The 19685-nt window shown below is 41.5% G+C and overlaps 1 protein-coding gene across 2 annotated transcripts; it reads right to left on the bottom strand.

The window, feature by feature from the left end:
* Positions 1–1146: 1146 nt before the first annotated feature.
* pld2 (phospholipase D2) lies at positions 1147–18904 on the bottom strand. Of its 2 annotated transcripts, none has more exons than XM_085797799.1 (24): positions 18712–18904; positions 14623–14783; positions 14394–14521; positions 13126–13268; positions 12890–12983; positions 12519–12584; positions 12362–12420; positions 12023–12268; positions 11775–11918; positions 11596–11679; positions 11373–11451; positions 11146–11256; positions 10830–11033; positions 9885–10041; positions 9674–9792; positions 9234–9347; positions 6656–6760; positions 6232–6320; positions 5927–6040; positions 5538–5584; positions 5108–5242; positions 3798–3951; positions 3209–3326; positions 1147–3111 (listed from the first exon to the last, which is right to left on the bottom strand). In XM_085797799.1, the coding sequence occupies exons 2-24, from the start codon at positions 14753–14755 to the stop codon at positions 2887–2889; spliced, it is 2868 nt and encodes a 955-aa protein (XP_085653925.1). In that variant the 5' UTR covers positions 14756–14783; positions 18712–18904; the 3' UTR covers positions 1147–2886. The 2 variants fall into 2 exon arrangements, with proteins under 2 accessions (XP_085653925.1, XP_085653926.1); XM_085797800.1 differs by having other exon boundaries at positions 14623–14786; positions 18712–18834.
* Between the last annotated feature and the right edge of the window lie 781 nt (positions 18905–19685).

Below are 19685 nucleotides of genomic sequence, written 5' to 3'. Positions count from 1 at the left end.
AGGAGTGGATGGGTGAGTTCTCAAACATTTTTTGCATTAACATGGCTAATGGCTATAATACCTGTAAAAAAAATAAAAATAATAATATGTCTACCAAATCTATAATGTGCTAAATAGCTATTTGATCCAAGAATATAAGCCACTGATGGCAAAGGGTGTATCTGGAATGTAGAGGAATAGTCATACCAGTGGTTTACAGGATAACAGATGTTATCAGTGGTTTCTGGCATTTGAGTAGGCCTACAGTTTTTGATAAACACATGTGGATGTGTGGTTTTCTATCTAGGTTTCTAGGAACACTATGAATAGCATTATGATTTTCTGCATGGGAAGTTTGCCATTTTGAATCAAAGTAAAAGCAGAGATTGATTTTGAAATTCTAAAAAATAAGTTTATTATGGGAAACAGATGCAACAAATTAGGAAGTAAAGTTCATAACTGTAGAGGCAACACTTCTCTCTACCCCTGAGTGTTAGTAACTTATACATCAGTTACTCCAAGATAATAATCTAGGTCTAAAGATATGTTTACATAAAGGTTTTCACATGGTGATTGTTAGGGATATTATACACACATTTTTATTAATTATATATTCATAAAATATATTGTTAATGCTGGCTAGTAGTAAAACAAAAATAAAATTCATGAAAGAAGTATAAAAAGTATAAGGTCACTTCTCATAGACCACAGACATTTCTGTGAAATCTCTAAACAAAGGATACCAGTCAAGGCAGCAACTGTGTGCTTTATAAGAGAGGAAAATATGGTGAGTGGCTTTTTAATACCTTCCAAGCAAAAGGATGGACAATTGTGAAGTCGCCCAGTGCACCATCTCTCGACTTAGGTGATCTTAGTGGCAGCTTTGACAAGGTATAAAGTGGCTGTGTGAAGGGTGCTGCTTGTGGCGTTGATCTGTGAAACGTGTCATGTGTCACATTCAAGTCAGCACTGGGTGCACCAGGGTAGTGTAACTGTGACTTGTTGTGGGCAGGTTGCAAAATCTCACAAGGCTATCGGTGCACACTTCAAACAGAGATCTCTTTCAGATATATGGGACAGTGTTTTGACAGTTAAAAATATGTTACAGAAATCCCCAATTGCAAGCTTCACCCGCTGTCTATTGCCTCTCTGGTGGTTGTTATCTAAAAAAAACAAAAACAAAAACAAAAATGCAGATATGATAGGTGCTTTTACTGCACTGATTAAGTCAGACCAGTTGGTTTACCATGTGAGAAACCTCCAAATAGATTAAAAAAAAAAAAAAGGTCATAACATTTTTTTTTGCCTTGGTGTCCAATCTCATCTTACAAAACGTTCTTTTTCCACCGTTACTCTACCTGCTCAAACTTGCATCTGAGAAACACAATTATTATATGACATCATTGCATAAAAAAACACCCATGTCCTGTTTTTTTTTTTTTTTCTAAATGAGGAAGCGTGGGGTTTCTTGAATTATTACATGATTTTTCCGTCAGATAAGTCAATGCAAAATCTCAAAGGAGGGCTAGTTGACTGCCTACATTTACCACCAATGCTACATATTTGTCCAGTGCAAGACTCTTCCAGACTGACCAGTAGTGGCCAGTCAATATCTCCTGGCTCAATAAAAAGGAATGAACAGGTTTAAAGATCATAAAATTGTAAAGAAATCATCAAAGCCTTTGCACCTTGAGATTAAAAATACGACTTGATGCTGTTCTACACCCAGGAATAGCATCATGAATGAAAGCCAAATGATGTCACCACGCGGTTGTTACGGCTTAAGGTAAATCACCTTAACAAATGTGTAATGTGAGGAATTAAATTGGATAGGCATGCAAGATAGTGAATGTCACTTGGACCCTCCTTTTCCTCACAAAAATAGCTGAACAATACAACAGTGAAGCGATGTGTGTCTCTGCTTCACACCACTTTCTCAAAGCCAAGTGGACAGAGGAATTTTCTAATTCATCGGTTGTCATGGTGACTCTTAAAAAGGGAAAAAATGTGACAATTAAACAGTAAAGCACCCTTTAATTATCCCGCTTTCCCTTCCTTCCCTCAGCTTCTTCACCTGATCATATCAAATCCCGAACATTTCTAAAGGACTTTGCCTCCACAGATACTGCCGATCTCCTTTCAGCATATTAACTTCTATTTTCCGGCACACCATCCTGATTTAGCAAGTTATCCCTCTTATCAGCAGCGCTCTCCCTTTTCTGTCCTTTCCAGCCTTTATTTCAGCTCCGATCCAGTCATCTCTTTATATCCGTCACCATAACAACCACAAATGTTCTGACAGATTTGCTGGCACTGCAGTAAGAGGTGAAGCCTCAAAGAGAGAGAGAGAAAGAGAGAGGGAGAGAGAGAGAGAGAGAGAGAGAGAGAGCCACCCACCCGCCCACCCAAAAACCTTGCACCAATAAATGTACACTATGTTCCCAGATCATGTGAGATGCTTGATTTTCCAATACAACCTTGCAATCCTCTCCTGACTCATACATTCATCTTTGTGTGTTTTGCACCGTGGCCAGACCTGCAGTCCAGATTGCACTGTAGGACTTATGAGTCTGACATCGTTACCACGGACAAACTGGCCTGTAGGCTACTGTACAGATAAAAAATATTGTTCTAAAAGGTTATCAATCATTGCAATTCGTCTACATTTCAGTGGTTATCTTCAGACTTACAGACGAGTCTATTGTTGGTCCAAGATACAATATAAAAACATATAAACAAGTAACAAGTACATGGTGTTAAAATGGCACCTTTTCCCCACTGGTGAAGTAACAGGCTTGGAGCTACTTTAAGTTTAGTGTGTTGTGCTGAATGAAACTACAAGGGGAAACATGTGGTACAGTAGCTCTTTAACTAATGTGTAGTGGTCTGATCCAGTCTGAGTTGTGGTTATGTCCACAGCCCCACGGGAGCCATGCCTTCTTTAGTGGCCAGCGGAGGCAGCAGGTTCTCCTCACACAGGAACCTCAGGGGGAAGTGGACCAGCAGCCCGCGGACGGCCTTCAGCTCCTCCGCCGCCTGCTCGGGGTCCGTGTCGCAGAGGCGCTCCTTGCTGGAGTACTCCTTCAGGTCTCGCATGTTGTGGACAGAGTTGTGGGGCAGACACCTGAAGACCTGTATCACAACAGGATGAAGGAGAGAAAAAAACTAAGGCTACTAATGTCAGGAATAAAAAGGCCCACAGATGATGATTAATGACACAATTTTATACCTTGTCGTAAATGGTGGCATTTAGTTTAGCAGATGCAGTCCAGACGAGGAAGAAGAATTCATCACTGATTGGATCATCAACATTGATACTAGAGTCTGAAGGAGCTCCAACAAGAACACTGGTGAGGGAAAAGAAACAGCAACTAAAGTAAGAGGACCAAGCGCTAATGTATCATCTTCTGATGTAGGCTATTGACATTTGATACGATGGAAAGATAAATCGTATACAGTAGCCTACTAAGATCTACTGCAGTGATTCCCAACCTTTTTTGGCTCGTGACCCCGTTTTGACATCACAAATTTCTGGCGAAACCTGCGACCATGTGCAGTCACGTGATCGCAGGTTTTGTCAATCAAGATGCACCAGCTCAGATATATTACTGCATTTTATTTGATTGATTTATATATTATATTTTTAATCATAATTTTATAATAACTAGTTAAAAAAAAAGAAAATTATCAGTAATTTTTTTTCAATTAGACATTTCAGGCAACCCCAAGGTTGAAAAACACTGATCTACTGTATCATATGTCACATCTAGAGGTAGTAATCGTCCATGGTCATACACACTGGGCGTCATTGTACTGACCTGAAACACTCTTTGCGCAGAGCGAGTGTGAGGGGTCCTGCCTGGTACTCTTCCCCTCCCATGATGGATGGGACCCTCTCTTCATCTTCCACAAACACTGCCAGCTCACTGTCTCTATTGCCCAGCATGCTGCGGTCGTTGATGTTGGCTGACCCTGGAACAGCAGTGCAGAACACAAGCTTTAACTGTCTGTTTTTCATTTCCTATCAACACATTATGTAAGTGTCAGAATGAAAAGAAATTATGATATTGTCATTGTCATTGCATTCCTCTGAATGAGTGCTGCTTTTCCGGTTTTCCCTCATTCAGTTGTTTGTAATGTGCATTTTTATTGCTCGGATATGCATTTGAAATTGAGTGTGGGGGATTATATTTTATGTTATGTGAAATCTGGTCTGTTGTGAATTAAGAAGAACTGAAAGCTGGCAAATTACAGTATGGAGTTTGAAGAAGAAATTCAAGTTGAGATTTAGGTGTTTTCATTTGAATTTTATAGTTTCACATCATTCAGTTTGTAGTGTTAGGGGATTTCAGTCTTGCAGCAGTTTTGATGAACAAACACAGTTTTTATTTGCTAATTTGGTGACAAACACATGGATGCCTCACATTAAAGACCACGACGTGTTTTGATAATTGAATGTTTTTAATGTGAATGAATGTTTGGTTTGAATTAGCAGTAACTTAACACATCTCCAGTGCAGTGTTATGGGAGTAAACAGCATGAGTGAGCACTGTTTCCAGGGAATTCCCCATGACTGGGCAATTTCAATCCAGACTGTAGGCTACCACAAAGGGTGAGCCCATTATATAGATAATATATGGATACTTCACATATAAAGTGTATGTGTAGTTAAATTGAATGATATCTGGCAAAGAAAAGGATGATTAAAAAACAAGGGGTTTAACTTGATAAAAATCTTAAGGTTAAAAACCTTAAGGCAACTGAAACAATTAAATTAATCTCTAAATAAAATCCTTAATATTTGTGAAGCTTTAAAGTACATTGTTTCTTGTCACTTTATCTTTCTGTTCTCTGGCCAGTGTGCTTTAATACGTCCTACTAAATGAGTTTATACTTTGTATGCTTCATATTATTCAGTCTTGTAATTAAATATCCATATACTTGTTTATGTGCACATTTTTATTTTACCACAGTTTTATTTGTCATTTTTGAAATATGTCATGACACTAAAGTAAAGACGTATTGATTTGGTCACACTATTGCTTCATAGTTACGGTAGACAATGAAATACAGCTCAGTCATGACTCAAGGTGAAAATTATCTCTGTGTCTTTAAGTGAGTGACTCACCTATGATGTAGCAGCGATCATCAGCAATGAGGGTCTTGCTGTGAACATAGATAAGCTCTGTGACAAGTGACTGGGAGAGCTGCGAATGTGTCCTCAGGCCACAGAGTGTGATGTACTCCGTCCACTTGTCCTCAACTGGGAAACAAAACAAAGTGACATAATTCAAGAGAGATGATGTAAAAACACAGTGAAGATGTATGGAAAAAAACCTCATGTAGACATATGGACTGTTTAAGTTATGTGAAAAGAATGATGAAGGATTAAAACAGAGACTAGTGAGCAGATACCTAGTACCAGTAGCTTCAGTTTAAAGGAGCAATGTGAGGGGAAAGAAAGAGAGCCATGTTAGAGAGGAAACAGGTGGCACTTTGTGATGGGAGGTGGATTTTTGAATTGAAGTGACAGCAGGAAAGTGTGACCGTAGACTCACGTTCAGTAAGCCTTGACAGGATGGAGTGTTCCCCTCGGCACATGGTCCTGAGAAGAAATTGCATTAAAATTAACAAAATACAGAATGATAATCTAACAATAAATCATGACGGATAATAAACAGTAGTTTGCATTTACGATAATCATGGAAAGCTGACATCTGTTAATTAAAGGAATGCGTGATTTGAATTATAATACCTATATCCTCTTATTTTGTGTTTAGATGAGCAGCGTACACATCACAGTTAGAGTGCACTAACTAAAGCTTAATCAGTTAAGTTCAATAAATCCTTCCATGAGGATTCATTATTTTCAGTTTTAATCCCCATTTTTAATCATAAATAAGATAAATCCATATCACTATTTGGAAAAGTCCTGTAAAAGTCTCACCGGTAAGTGAAGTGTAGAATAGCTTGGATGGCGTTTCCACCACCTGCACTGATGTCTCCCTCAAACCCAGGAAGCAGAGGAATCACCACAAACACTCTGTACTTCTTCTGCTCTCTGCAGAAAGACACAGTGTTAATGTACATTTTATACAAAGAGCGAAAACACTGAAAGGGACTCTTTGCTGCACTTGGTTTAACATGTCGTAATCCGCCTTCAGCACAAAAGCTGCTTTGTAACTTCCAAGGTTAAAGAATGTGTGGATGTGGTAGCACTACATGAATCTGACTCGTTCACTCCAAACAGACCTGTGCGCGCGCAGGATTCGCTTCACAATCGCATCACCGATCCCGTTGTAGACGGTCTTCCCGTCGGCACAGCTGATGAAGAACTGGTTCTGCAGGCAGAGAGAAGGCAGATGGTGGCTTGGTATGAGCCGAGGGCTAAAACAGGCAGGTAGCTGGCAAGGAAGGAAGTGAGTTATGACTGCATTCAGGCCCATAAAATTAGACTCACACTGGCCACAGAGTCTCTTAGTGATGTCAAATTAATGTGTCAAATGGTATGTAAGTAAGCATCACCGACAGAAAATTACATGTACAAAACAAATGCTCTGCAGCTTTCAATCATGCAGAAATATACACACACGCACACACAAACACATAAAGGCACAGACATATTACATATTACAGATATTTTTGTGTGCATATAGCCGCCACATCCCTGCATTACCTCAATGTAGATGTAGTGTTCGCTGTTCTCGATGGTGTGGACATAGGCGTTGAGGATTGAGCTCTCACAGGTTCCAGTTGACCAACGATCAGCAGAGCGCAGGACCTCAGGAAATGATATGTAAAGACTAAAACACTCTGTCTTTGGACACATTGTGTCAAACTCATGTTTTCAGAATACTTCTTAGAAAAGAGTTTTCATATTTGCTTTTACTACTCTAACTTCTTAACTTTGTGTCATCCCATAAAATGAAACATCCATGTTCAAACCTTCAGTTGATTTTCTGCAAGTGAAAACTGAAACAGCTCTATTCATCTCTCTATTGTTTGCGGTGCACTGAACTTGAGCTTTTTGCATTTATCTCTGCTCAGAGATGGTTCGTTTGGGAAATGCGGCTCCAACAAAACACTCACACAAAAAAATGAAATGGACCTGTTGCGGCCCTGACACATGGCCCCTGAAACCTGAGAATAGGAGCAACAATAGCTGATTGAACAGGTGGGGCATAGAAGGTAGCAAGGGTTAAGGTTACAGGCCACCGCCCTCTACACAGTAAGAAGATACATAGAGGAATACTTACATAGAAGATACACTATTTTACATTAAGTGTTGCCTATAGCTTTATTATTAGCTATAATGTCAGGTCAGTGTTTGTCAGCTTGTTTGTCTTCTAGTGAACAAAGACCGATAAATACATCTTAGAAAGTTGCTTCATGTAACATCTCAAGTATAATCTTGATATTTGATCAAATCAAAGACAGAAAGCCGGTGTCTCATGGCAGTTGCGCTGCTAATGCTGGTGTTTCTCCTAATCTGGACCACAATTCCCATGAAGCCTGTTGCAAATGAGATACTTCCACTTGTTCTCCCTCGCTGTCCTTGGCAGGACATTTGTTTTCTCTGGCTTTACTGAGCAGGATAAACATGTTGGAAGTGATTTTGTACCACGGGCTCTACTCTTGTTCCACCATCTGCCGCTGCAACCAACTCTGAACAGTTTAGCTGCATTTTCAAAGCCAGAACAGCGTCTCTTTGTTGTACTGTAAATAAATCCATCTGATTTCCTGCTGGATCTGACTTTGTGTCACACAATGTACAATGCAGAGTGGGAGCCAGTAGTGGCCTTCAGTCTCTTTGCCATTGGCCTTGTTTGTCTACAGTGATTAGTCATTTCACTCATTTATCTAAATTAATATTGTGAGGATCAGCAGCATGGTTTGTTTTGAAAATTGAAGTGAATTTGTTGGCTAATAAGAGGGCTCTTTTTTTTTTTTTTTTAGATATATTTTTTAGGGGCTTTTTCGCCTTTAATGTACAGGATAGTTGAGAGAGACAGGAAATGGGAGGCAGAGAGGGGGGGAATGACACGCAGGATAGGGCCACTCGGTGCGGGATTCGAACCGGGGTCGCCTGCAGAGGACTATAGCCTCAACACATGGGACGGGCGCTCTACCAATTGAGCTAAACACCGCCCCGATAAGAGGGCTCTTTAAAGATCCCTGGGGAACTTGATGCTTGGGTGACACCAGAGTCTCTTCCCTGCATGTACATTAAGCATTATAACTATATTATAAATACTAATGTAAAGGAGGCAGTGATGATTTTCTGTGCAGGGCACTCTGACACTCAGTTTCTGGCTGGCTTCAGTGTGAAGCTTATCTCTGGGAAGCCTGATTTATCTGGAATGCTAAGGTCTCACTGGAGCAGCCTTTGTATTGGAGACTGGAGGCCGAAAAGCACTGCATTACCCAGATAACTGGACCTGGCGCTGTGACAAGTCTGAAGTAGATGTGTTTCTTTTGCACTGCTACACACCAACCTGACGATTTGTACGTTAAAGCAGATAACAGCGGCACGGCCGTTTCGGCTAATGCTGTGTTCAAGGCAGGCTTTTGAAACCGTAAGTTACAGCTTCAAGTCACAACTACGACTTGGTAGCGTTCCAGGTAACCCGTAGCTCGTGTTTTTACCGTCCTGTTGTCTGTGAAAGTTCCCTATAACGGCCACTCGTAACTTCCGACCCGTGAACTCGTACCAGATCGAACTGGTATGACTTCACAGGAAGGAAAAACACAAAGTACGAGTTTCCTTGAACGCACCATGAGTTAGCAGCCCCCGCCCTTGTCAGGCATCAATTGGTCCTCGTGCTACGTCACCACATTCACGCGCATCCCTTGGCTGCACACACAGCCCTTCATGCCGTTCTCTCCCCTCATTGGATAACACTTGTATCCCACAAGGAAAATTTTCTCCTCGGGTTACAGCAGAGCAGAGTGACGGAGAGACTCGTCTTTAGGCTGAAATACTTCATGTAAGTGATTGCTGACGGAAAATAGGACTATTTAGGACTTATATTAACAAAAACATTCCACTGATATCTGCTTTAATTTGTCATCATTTTATAAACAAGATATGGCAATCCAATAAAATAATGATTCTGTGCCTTGCTCATGAGGCAAAGCACGAGTTAGAGTCCTTCAGGTTAACCTGCATTAAGTTATGATCTAAGATGTTTTTTTGAACAGGTGCTGCACTAATCGTTTGATATCATTTGTGGTGACTGTGTTTGCATAAATACCTGCACTTTGGCCTTCGTAGACCCAGGCACGGTGAATGAGAGTGAGTCAGCAGAACACTGAGACTTAGGAAGAAGGTATGGGTAGAAGTCATCCTTGTACTTGCTTTTGAAGATCTAGAAAAAAGGACATCAATGAATGGAAGGCAGTTTTTTGTTCTTTCTGTTTGTCATGTTTCTTCCTGTTCATCTAATCTTATTGAAGAGTTTTATACTACTCACAATCCGAGTCCTATTTTCCTACACCAGTAACATAGTAGAAACTGTGGAAAACTACTATTTGATGATGCTAAAAAAAAAGTTAATATTAACATTTATTTTGTTTGCACTTGTATATTGATTGACTCATTATAAAGCAGATTCCAGAAGAGCACTAAATGCCTCAGCTTCTACTACAATGAGGATGTTTACAATACGGTATTATGCTTTGCTATGAATCAGACCTTGGTGAAGTTCCAGCGCTGGATGAAGTGGCGGGCAACATCCCTGGCAGCTCTGCCATGAATAGCTGCAGACAGATCACGCCACGGCATGCGAGGAACTTGAGTGCGGTCGATGTTATCTGAACAAGAATGAAAAGCAGTCCTTTCAGTTCCCTGTTCAGAGTTTCTCTGTGTGTGTCTGTGTGATTCTGGAGGAGATTTAGTTATGTACCTTCAAACGGTTTGTCCAGTTGGACCCAGTCTTTCCTGATAAAGTTGCTGTAGTCTTTCCCAAGCCACTGTTTAGTGTTTCCAGTCAAACCATCTGGGTCCTGCTCCTCTTCCTTTTCTGGTTCTGATGGTTTTGGATCATCAACCACATCCTTGTCCTGGTTAACAGAAAACCTGTTAGCATCTGGAGGGAGTGTGAAAGCCCTTTGGTTCTCCGATAACCATATTGATGGTGATTAGCGAGTGTAAACAAGCTTAAAGGAATAGTTCACCAAAAATGAAATTCAGTCATTATTGACTCACCCTCATGCTGATGAATACTCCAGAGTAGTTTCTTTTATTCCTCAAAGTGCATTCGGAGACCTGGGAGGGGGGTTCGTAGTCCAACAAAATTCTTCTAATAGCGCCCGACACAAAAAGGTCCATAAAACTACACAAAAACCTTGTAATATTCCTCCACACTGCTCGTCCGCTGCAATCAAAGTGTCCTGAAGGGATATAGTCCAGAGTTTATTTGGAATGACGTCATTCAGGACATTTTTACAGCCTAAACAGTGCTGTATTGAATTTACCTGGGACACGCTCTCACGTTCATGTGCGTGAATGTCAGAGCGCAATACAGGACTGTTTAGGCTGTAACAATGTCCTAAATTATATTGTTTCGAGTAAACTCTGGACTATATCCCTTCAGGACACTTGGATTGCAGCGGATGAGCAGTAAGGAGGAAGATTACAAGGTTTTTGTGTGGTTTTATGGACCTTTTTGTGTCGGGTGCTATTGACTCTCATATAAGGATTTCATGGACGATAAACCCCTATCCCGGGTCTCCAGATGCACTTTGAAGAATAAAAAAACTACTCCGGAGTATTCATCAACATGAGGGTGAGTCAATAATGACTGAATTTCATTTTTGGGTGAACTATTCCTTTAAAGTCACATCCTTACTCCTGCATCTCCCTTTGGCTCCTCCTCATTCAGACTGATGGAAGTCAAACCCAGGTCAGTGAGCTGGTACTGGCTGTTATCCCACCTCCCGAACGCCAGGTCTAACCCCCCGACAAAGGCCACTGTTTGGTCAATGGCCACCATCTTCTCATGGTGCGCCCACAGGAACACCACAGAGGAGACGTGGTCAGGGTGCCGCATTACCTGACGGAGATAAAAGGAGATTTAAATTGAGGTCAAAACATGAGATGGGGCCTCTGGCAATTGTCTAGCCATTCTCTGTGTGTCACATTATGCAGCGAGGCGACAGACAGACCTTGATGTTTGGGTGCATATTCATGAGAGTCTTCTTGCTGTGCTCACTATTGATGCCAAGGGCTAGCTCCACCTCTTTGTAGAGCAGCACACACACTTTGACTCCTTGTTCCTGAAGGAGAAGGTTCAAAAGAGAGGTGAAAAAAACTGTGGAAGCAGGATGTGAAATTGGAAAATAATTTATATTCTTAAAAAAGAGAAGTAGAAGAAAACAGAGGGAATCCTTACTGCTTTGCGCTTGAGTATCTCATCCAGGCGCCAGTAGTTATCAGTAGCTGGCCTCTTCAGGAAAACTTCGGGGCTGAGCCTGCCAGAAAATATAACACAATATTTTTCATTATTCACAGTGGAAATGCTCTTCATCTTTAGTTGAAATATTTGAATGGTGAATTTACAAGGAATTTATGGTTTGTTTTTTCAATAATTTCCTGCAGGTGTTGCTGACACTTACCACCAATCTGTGATGAAGATTTCCTCCTTGGCCTGTTCCAGAGCATCAGCCAGGTCGGCAAAGTAGCCGCTTCCATTCACATACCTTCAAACAATAATCAATAGACCAAAGAGTTTAGCAAATAAGGACAAGATTTGGAGACAGAGAGCTGTAAATCTAAGACTGACTCCACATCTGACCATTTAGTGAGCGTATCTTCGCGTGGTGGTGCGAACCCATCAAAGCGTTGCACTTTGAGGTAGTCGGAGGATTCTGCCAGTGTGTTGATTTCATGACTCCACCAATGAGCTTGTCTGTAACTGCTGCATTTGATGATCAGACTCCTGCACAGGAACAAACAAGCAATTTGTGTATTGTAAACACATCATATAACCACATGCTTATACTCTTATCCAGATCGCATAGGCAAAGAGACAAACAGACGTACCGAGTGAAGTTCTCAAAGCAGACACCGTATCTCGTGTCTGTGTGAGCACGGCCTACTTTCACTTTGAACTCGGGATCAAACAGCAACACAAAGTTGATGCTGCCGTTGTCTCGATTCATATACATCAGGAAGGACTCTTTCACCACCAGCCACCGGCGGGACCAGCGGAAACAGAACTGATGATGTCCAGCGCAGTTTAGGCCTTGGATCCGGTGACCTCCCGATCTCTTGAAGATGGGCCCCTCCCTGTTGACAGATGTTGCACAATAAACCTCTGTCCCTTACGAACTTAATCACTTCCCCACTTTCCCCTGTGTCTCTCACAAGATGTTTGCTTACAAGCCTTTGGGTCCAAGATCGGTGACGAAGGAGAGAGCACCAACAGAGAGGAACTCCAGCTGGAGAAAAACAAGAGACAGTGTTCAGACGCTTCATTACATCCACTTTGTATACAGTACAATACATGTTATGTACTTTTGTGTTTCATGGCTATTACCATGCTGTGATCATTTTTACAGAATGCGTTGTCCAGCAGACCATTCAAGTATTCCTCTAGGTATTTCTGCAAAAGAAAAGTGACAACATTTTGAAATGCAACTTAATGTACAGCAGTCTGAGATTTTGTTCTGTGCGGTAGATCTGCAACAATATATTTCTGACATAAATTCAATTATTATTATTATTTTTGTGACAGTAATTGTAAGAACATTACAAATGTGCTTTTTGCACAAAACAAGTAGCCAGTCTTAAACATATACAACTTAATATCTATAGTATTAAGTTGACCAGTATGTAATAATGAACTCCAGCTCCAACCAACAATGCACAAAGATTTACATTCATTCAGTTGGTAGATAATTTTGATACCATTTTGCTTGAGGTCCTTCTGGTCCGTTCAGTCCCATGCAGGCTGGGCATTTCCTCTGACATGTGTCTCAGCTGCTGCCTCTCCTTTGCAAATCTTTGAAATAAATTTGAATATTCAAAACACAGTGAAAATACTGCTCCTCTGTCAATGAAAACATAAAGCAACCCACCACCCTGATTTCAGGAGTGAAATGTTGATTTGCATGATCAAGATAAAAAAGATTGATTCGGCTGACCTTCCCAGAGGCAGCAAGTGAATCATCATCCTGTGTTTGTAAAGGTCTCGATGCAGCTCCTGGAAGTGCTTGTACTTTCTCTTCACCGTCCAGTGGAAGGGGCCGTGTGTTAACCGCACAGTGTACAAGGTGCCGACATGGACCTGGATGGACATTAGTGACATGGAGATCATGAGCATGATTATGTAAATCATGAAAAATCAAAGTCTCAATAAAACAAAAAGAGAGAAGAGGATACTTAATCATTTTGAATTTCAAATCAATTATGAATTTGGATGCTGGGAGAAGAATTAGAGCATGACTGAGACACCCTTACATAACTCAGTTGTTACTAATGCTTGTACATTTTAGTGAGTTGCTTTATTCACATTACAACATGTTTCTCTGGTTCAACAATCATGAATAAACCATTAAACTTCTCGTACTTTTTAATGTAAATACCCATGTGGAAATGCAGCATGAAAATTCAGTGGTGAACGCAGGATGCATCATAGCTCTAAAAGTGATTTCCCAAGCAAAATCCACAGTGGCCGTGAAAGCTCAACACACTGTACCTTGGGGAAGCACATGGAAACACACAAACCTACAGTAAATTCAGAAAACATCTGTCAAATTGACACATTACTGTAATATAGCATGTTAATGCATTTTGCATGTGTTGTGATTTTTTTTTTGGCAGCACAAGATGCCAAATTGATTAGGAGGTTTTCTGGATCTACAGCGTCTTTTTCTATTTGCATGTGTTTACTTAACTCGAAGTACATTGAGCTCTACGGGACCAAAGTTTTAAAAAAATAAAAACACTCTCCATACAATTTCCAGCTTTCTCTCCATCTGAAAAACAGCAGCTGAGCCTGTTGGCTCAAAGCAGCACGCAGCTCAAAGTTCAAACGCCCACACAGAGGTTCAGCTAAAACACAATCCAGGTACAGCTGACTGTTAAGACTTGAAACAAACTGCTCCTGTGGTTTTACTACTCTCACAGACAAAATGTCATTTTTGGTAAAGCGTGGTCAAGTTTAACTTCAGGGTGATTTCAGCTTTGCTTGAAAATCACATTAAAAACTGATGCTAAAAAATTACTGTGGGTTTGTCATTACTCGGTTTACAGGATTTTTAGAGTAGAAATTGTTTCAAGATGGTCATGAAGGACATGGTGAAGCATAGCTAAACGTGTGTACTTTGACTTTCTATGAATACTATAGTAGTATCCTTTGAACCACCAACAAGAGAGAAAATGTAAATGATTTTCCATCTAGAGACTGTACCTTTGAGCGAGTAGTGTACTTCTCTGTGTTGTCCACTTTGCATGTAATTGGGACACCGGGTATTAAGTGAGGGACACCCGTCTCCTTTAATTCAGGAAGATGATGAACCACCATGAAGGGACGGCCATCTGTGAGGATTTAGAGGATTTGAACATTTTAGTGAACTTCCTCTGGTGCAGCCATTAAACGTTCTTAACAGGCAGCTTGTGCCTCAGGTTTAACATCTTACCGCTGGTGGACATGAGGCCATCTAACTCATCTGGACTGAGATTGTGGACGTCCTTGGAGAAGCGTCTTCTGCCCAGGTTCTGTGCTGTCCCGCACTGAGCCACTGGCTCGATCACGTCCTCTGTACTGGCCATCACTCAGTAGTTGCAAGTGCCAGCTGCCCTGCTGCACACACAAAGGAAAGGAGAGATTTACATTTACAGAGTTTGTGAACTACTGCTCTCGCCACCATGAGCACACAAAAGATGCACTAAATTAGCATGCACGACAAAACTGCACTTCTTTTTAAACACACCACAGCAGATTGAGATTTAAAGTCACAAACCTGACAGTGTTTAATTACTATGAGGTGATTCAGCTCTGCAGTAAAGGCAAACATACAATACTAGCACACTGATACCACAGAGTGCAAGTGGAAGGGTTTGGCTGTATCACGATCACACATTTTATTTCTTCAATTTGTGTATGATTAGACATACAGTTGAGCAGGTTGTTGTTTGTATGATGTTGTATTTTAAAAGTAGGAAAAAACTGCAGGAATCATTTGAAAGGTACAACTCTGACATTTTACTGTGGGCAAATATATTAGCCAGTATGTATAAGTAGCAGAGGAAGCAGCAGTGGCAGTGCATTAACTATAGTGTGTAGCAACAGCAACACTAGTAACAGCAGTTTAGGGGCACTAAAGGCAGTCATGCATTACCAGCATTCCTAGCACCAGCCGTCACTGTCGCAGCACGAGAGTCACATAAAATAACACACAACTCTGTGGAGCTGTAGCTTGTAGGTGTTTAAAGAGGTCGATGAGCTACAGTGAGAAGTTCTGACATTGTAAACAAGAAGTGAATCTAATCCTCAAAGAGGGCAACTCATCATGCTCACACAGAAGGTGGCGCACACGTAAACTCAGCAGCACTGCCAACGCAAAAACAGAGAGCCCTCATACACTGCAGGCATCTAGTGTCGTTTATCTGCTGAACGTGTGATCGACGTTGCAAAACACATAGTAGGATGCCACTGCAACAGGGAGAACAGGGTGTGTGTGTGTGTGTGTGTGCCCTTTTGTATGCCGTGTGGGTAGATAGATGTCTTTGTAAGGCCGAGTAGTTTCCTGCATGGGTAATGAGGGAACAGGGAGGGGCGGTGTGTTTGTGTGTTACTGGGTAATACTGCTGATCGTAACTCGCCTCGCTATACCTCTTTTAGAGCTGGTTTCAATAAAGTACTTGCCACATTGCAGAACTCAAGAACATGTTAAAGTAACTTTGTGGTGCATTCAAAACAGAGTCCAGTGTTTCCTATCTGCAGGAAAGAGAAACTACAGGAAGAGAAAGTAGGACTGGGAAGCAGGTAAAGGCTGCGGTACGTCACCTTCACTGCACTGGCCAAAGACTGTTGGCACGATCTAAATACATGGGGAGTTGCAATGAAAACAAGGAATGTGTAATACACAATCGTCAGGCATTCTGTGATTATTCAGCACATTAAAATGTTCATGCTATTAAAAGTTTAGCATCTTCTAGATCTAGTTGCAGCTCCCTCTGGTGATCACAGTCTCCTCAGACCTAATAACCGATGTATAGCAACTTCACACAATAATCTCTTAGGTGTGAAAACATCGACAGAGAAACTACAAGGTATTAAAGCAATAAAATGCAACATAACATCAGACTCCCCACCGCAATGCTACACCACAGTCTCTGATGAGATGTGACAGACAAGAGAAGACAAGCTGAGCTGAACCAGCAACTCAGTCCGAGGTCTGACCTGTACTGTCAGAGCTTTGTTATGGGTCACTGCTCTGTGAATATAGGTTGATACTTTATAGCAATCTTAAAAGGAATCTAAATCTTGATCTATTCTACATGTCTTTCATTAAAGTATCATCATTAGGGGGTTTTGCTGTGTATGCACAAGTGCTGAAAAACTTAACTCATTCTCATGAAAACTGATCCTCACCAGATGTTGCTATTTTGAGTTAGTCATAATAGTTAATGCAATTTCAGATTTGGCATCTGCTCAGAGCAGTTTCTACACTCTCTACAATCCATCCTTTTTCCTTTTGGTTGCTGTTGTCGTTTTCACATATAATCCTTGAGCTTTTATAGACCGATCAGCCTTCTAGCTTAACATCAAACCCTGTCATTTAAATTCCCATCCAACTGCTTGTTGAGAGAGATGTTGTCAAAACAATGGTTTGCCAAATAAACTCTTTGTCATGCAGACTTTTTGCCCGTTCTGTCTTGACAGTTAGAGCAGAGCATAAATAATGTGCATCACATTGACTTGCATGAGACTGGTTAAAAGAAAAGGGTTGACTTGACAAGACTGTCTGGTTTTTTTTCCTTGATGGGGTGAAACTGTACCTACTCTTCACTCAGGTTTCCTGCTGGTGAAATACTACACCTCACCCACACAGAAAGAGGGTGCTGATGAAACCCACATGAGCATCAACATTGTTTGTGAACACTAAAAGTTCTAATCCCACAAACCTATGCCTAATATCTAAAAAAAAAAGAAAAAAAAAGGCACACCACCACTGGATCAGTTACCATTAGAGATTTAAAGGTCACGTGTGTTGGACCTGGAGATACCTGACTTATTTAAAACAGCCACCTGGTTGGCACAAGGGAAATGCAGATGGAAACATGCTGTAAGATGGGGACGCTGAGAATTATCATGCAACACAGACTGCACCAGTTTACTCCATCAGGATGATGAAAAAAGTTGCTGTAATCACATGAAAACAGATACAGATATGAGGCCTTAAAGAGCTACTTTTTTTCTCACTGATACTTTGCTGTGATGATGTTGAGGTGTGGTCAGGGTGTGGCCAGTGCTGAGTGTGCTTCACATGTGAAACAGAGCACCTCCCATGCAACAATGCTATTCATCTTGGTAAAGTTACTCTTTCAAGAAAATCTATGACAATGGCAGCATTCCCATGTGTCAAACCAGCACTCAACAGGCTGAAATGTATTAATGCATGTTTTCAGTTACCACGAATAGATGTTGCACATTGATCCACTGCAGCTTGAGATGCATTAAGCTCATACATTTTAAATGTGATGATGATTACACCTGGAGCCTGGTTCATTTCTTTACTATAAAGACAGCACGTAGTTCACAGAATAAATTGTGTCAGCATAGAGTCATATCAGTGCGGTGGTCGTGGTCGTTCTTGTCTATCTATTCAGCAAAGTACATGTTGTAAAGTTCCTGCTGTAGGGGAAAAGTTGTGGTTTTGATATTTGCATGATCTGCCTTTTGTTTTGAGAGACAATTATGGGACATTTGAAGTCACACTTCACCAAAAATAGCAACAGGCTGTGACACATTCCATCAAAAAAGGACAGGCTCTGATTCTTCGTCATGATTTCCTCCTTTAAATAAAAACAGTAGCGCTGAGTCAACTCTTGCCAGCTCTGCTACACATCTCATTTCCCCCCCAGGAAAAGCCCAGCAGCCTACCTTGCTGACTGAGTCAACATGTCACCACTTCTTCTTCACAATTCAACACAGAAGTCTCACAATGAATGTTTGTAGAAGTGATTAAAGACTTTCGGCTGTGAAGGAAACAGCTTCAGCCTGTGATTTGAGGGCTGATGGGAATCAGGATATGGTGGAGAGCTGACTGCTGCTCCATCAGGTTAGGTTTACATACACCCGGGCCAAATCTATACTATTTCAGAGACAACAATAGTCTTAACGGTGAAATCCACTCAACGCCAACCACGGATATAAGGTAGCCGAGTACGTGGAGAGAGAAACTGCCGACAGGCTAAGTTTTGTCGTCTCCACCCATTCCCAATGGTTTCCTACAGCGCCGCATTCCACTAACAAGCGACACCTCGGTGTGTAAAAAAAAACGCAGCAAATGTCAGCTGATAGAAAGTGGCACCGGTGTTAACACTTCATCACACCGCCACTTCATACGAGTCTGAGTGGTGAGATTTCTGCATCTGGACGGGAATCTGCCGTCACAGCTGCTGCCAGCACGAGAGAGAGGGAGAGAGAGAGACAGGGAGGGAGGGAGAGGGAGAGAGAGAGAAATGTGCGTCAAAGTTGGGGCCTATAGAAACATACTTACTTTGACTTTACGCGCAGCCACGGCTCAGCGCACGCAGGTAATCCACACGCGAGGAGGCAACACGGTGAACATACATTCAGGCTACAGGCGCTTTTTCCATCCTATTCAAGCCTGTCTGTGTGTGTATGTGTGTGTGAGAGAGAGAGGCTCGGTCTGTTTCCCCCCGTAGGTGATGCACTCTTTAGTCCCTCCCATTTGTCCAGCAGGACACAGATGAGGAGGAAAGAAAAGCGCTCACATCGAGAGTTCAGATTAAGTAATGTCTCTGTGATTAGATCAGGGGCTGTGGATACTCTCTTGAGGTGTAGGTTGTTATTCTGGTATGGCAATGAAGTCGTATTTGATTTCCTGTGCAGCTGTGCAGAACAGACACGCATGCGGGGACTGGACCGACGGAGGTTTGTGCTGCTGCAACGTGAGACGGACGGACGGACACGAGGGACAGGACAAGTCATGACTGGGTGCCATTGGGATAAACACACACAGGAATGTGTGGATGGATGGAGGTGGGGGGAGGAAATACCCAACTCTCCTGTGATTTTACTTTTTAACGGCAGACATAGAAAACATTGCGACATTTCCGGTTTGTATTTTCAACGTTAAAGCTGCCAAAACCAAAATCCAGCAAGGATGAGAAACTAGTACACACAAAATCAGACGACACCCGAGGAGCTCTTAACATTATGGGGAAGCAGATACACCGGAAGTGCTAGATTTAGATAGTTGGATAATCTTACAGTACACAAGAAATATAAACTTTAATTCTGAAAGACTGCATTCATGTTGAACTGGAAACATTTAGCGCCTGTAATCTGTGTAAGGGTGTGATAAGCAATGCAAACCGGCCTGAATCTGGATAGAGGTTTTTGATTTGCATGACACTTGTATTTCCAGTCACACCCTTATCTGTAGTACTATACACAAATTATTACATGTAGCCTATTAAGTTTTTTTTCTTCTTCTCATAACCCAGC

This window comes from Trachurus japonicus, chromosome 14, assembly GCF_045865225.1.
Source record: "Trachurus japonicus isolate A0001 chromosome 14, Traja_1.0".
Lineage (NCBI taxonomy): Eukaryota > Metazoa > Chordata > Actinopteri > Carangiformes > Carangidae > Trachurus > Trachurus japonicus.
The sequence above is the reverse complement of the archived record's forward strand: the minus strand, read 5'-3'. Positions and strand labels throughout refer to the sequence as shown.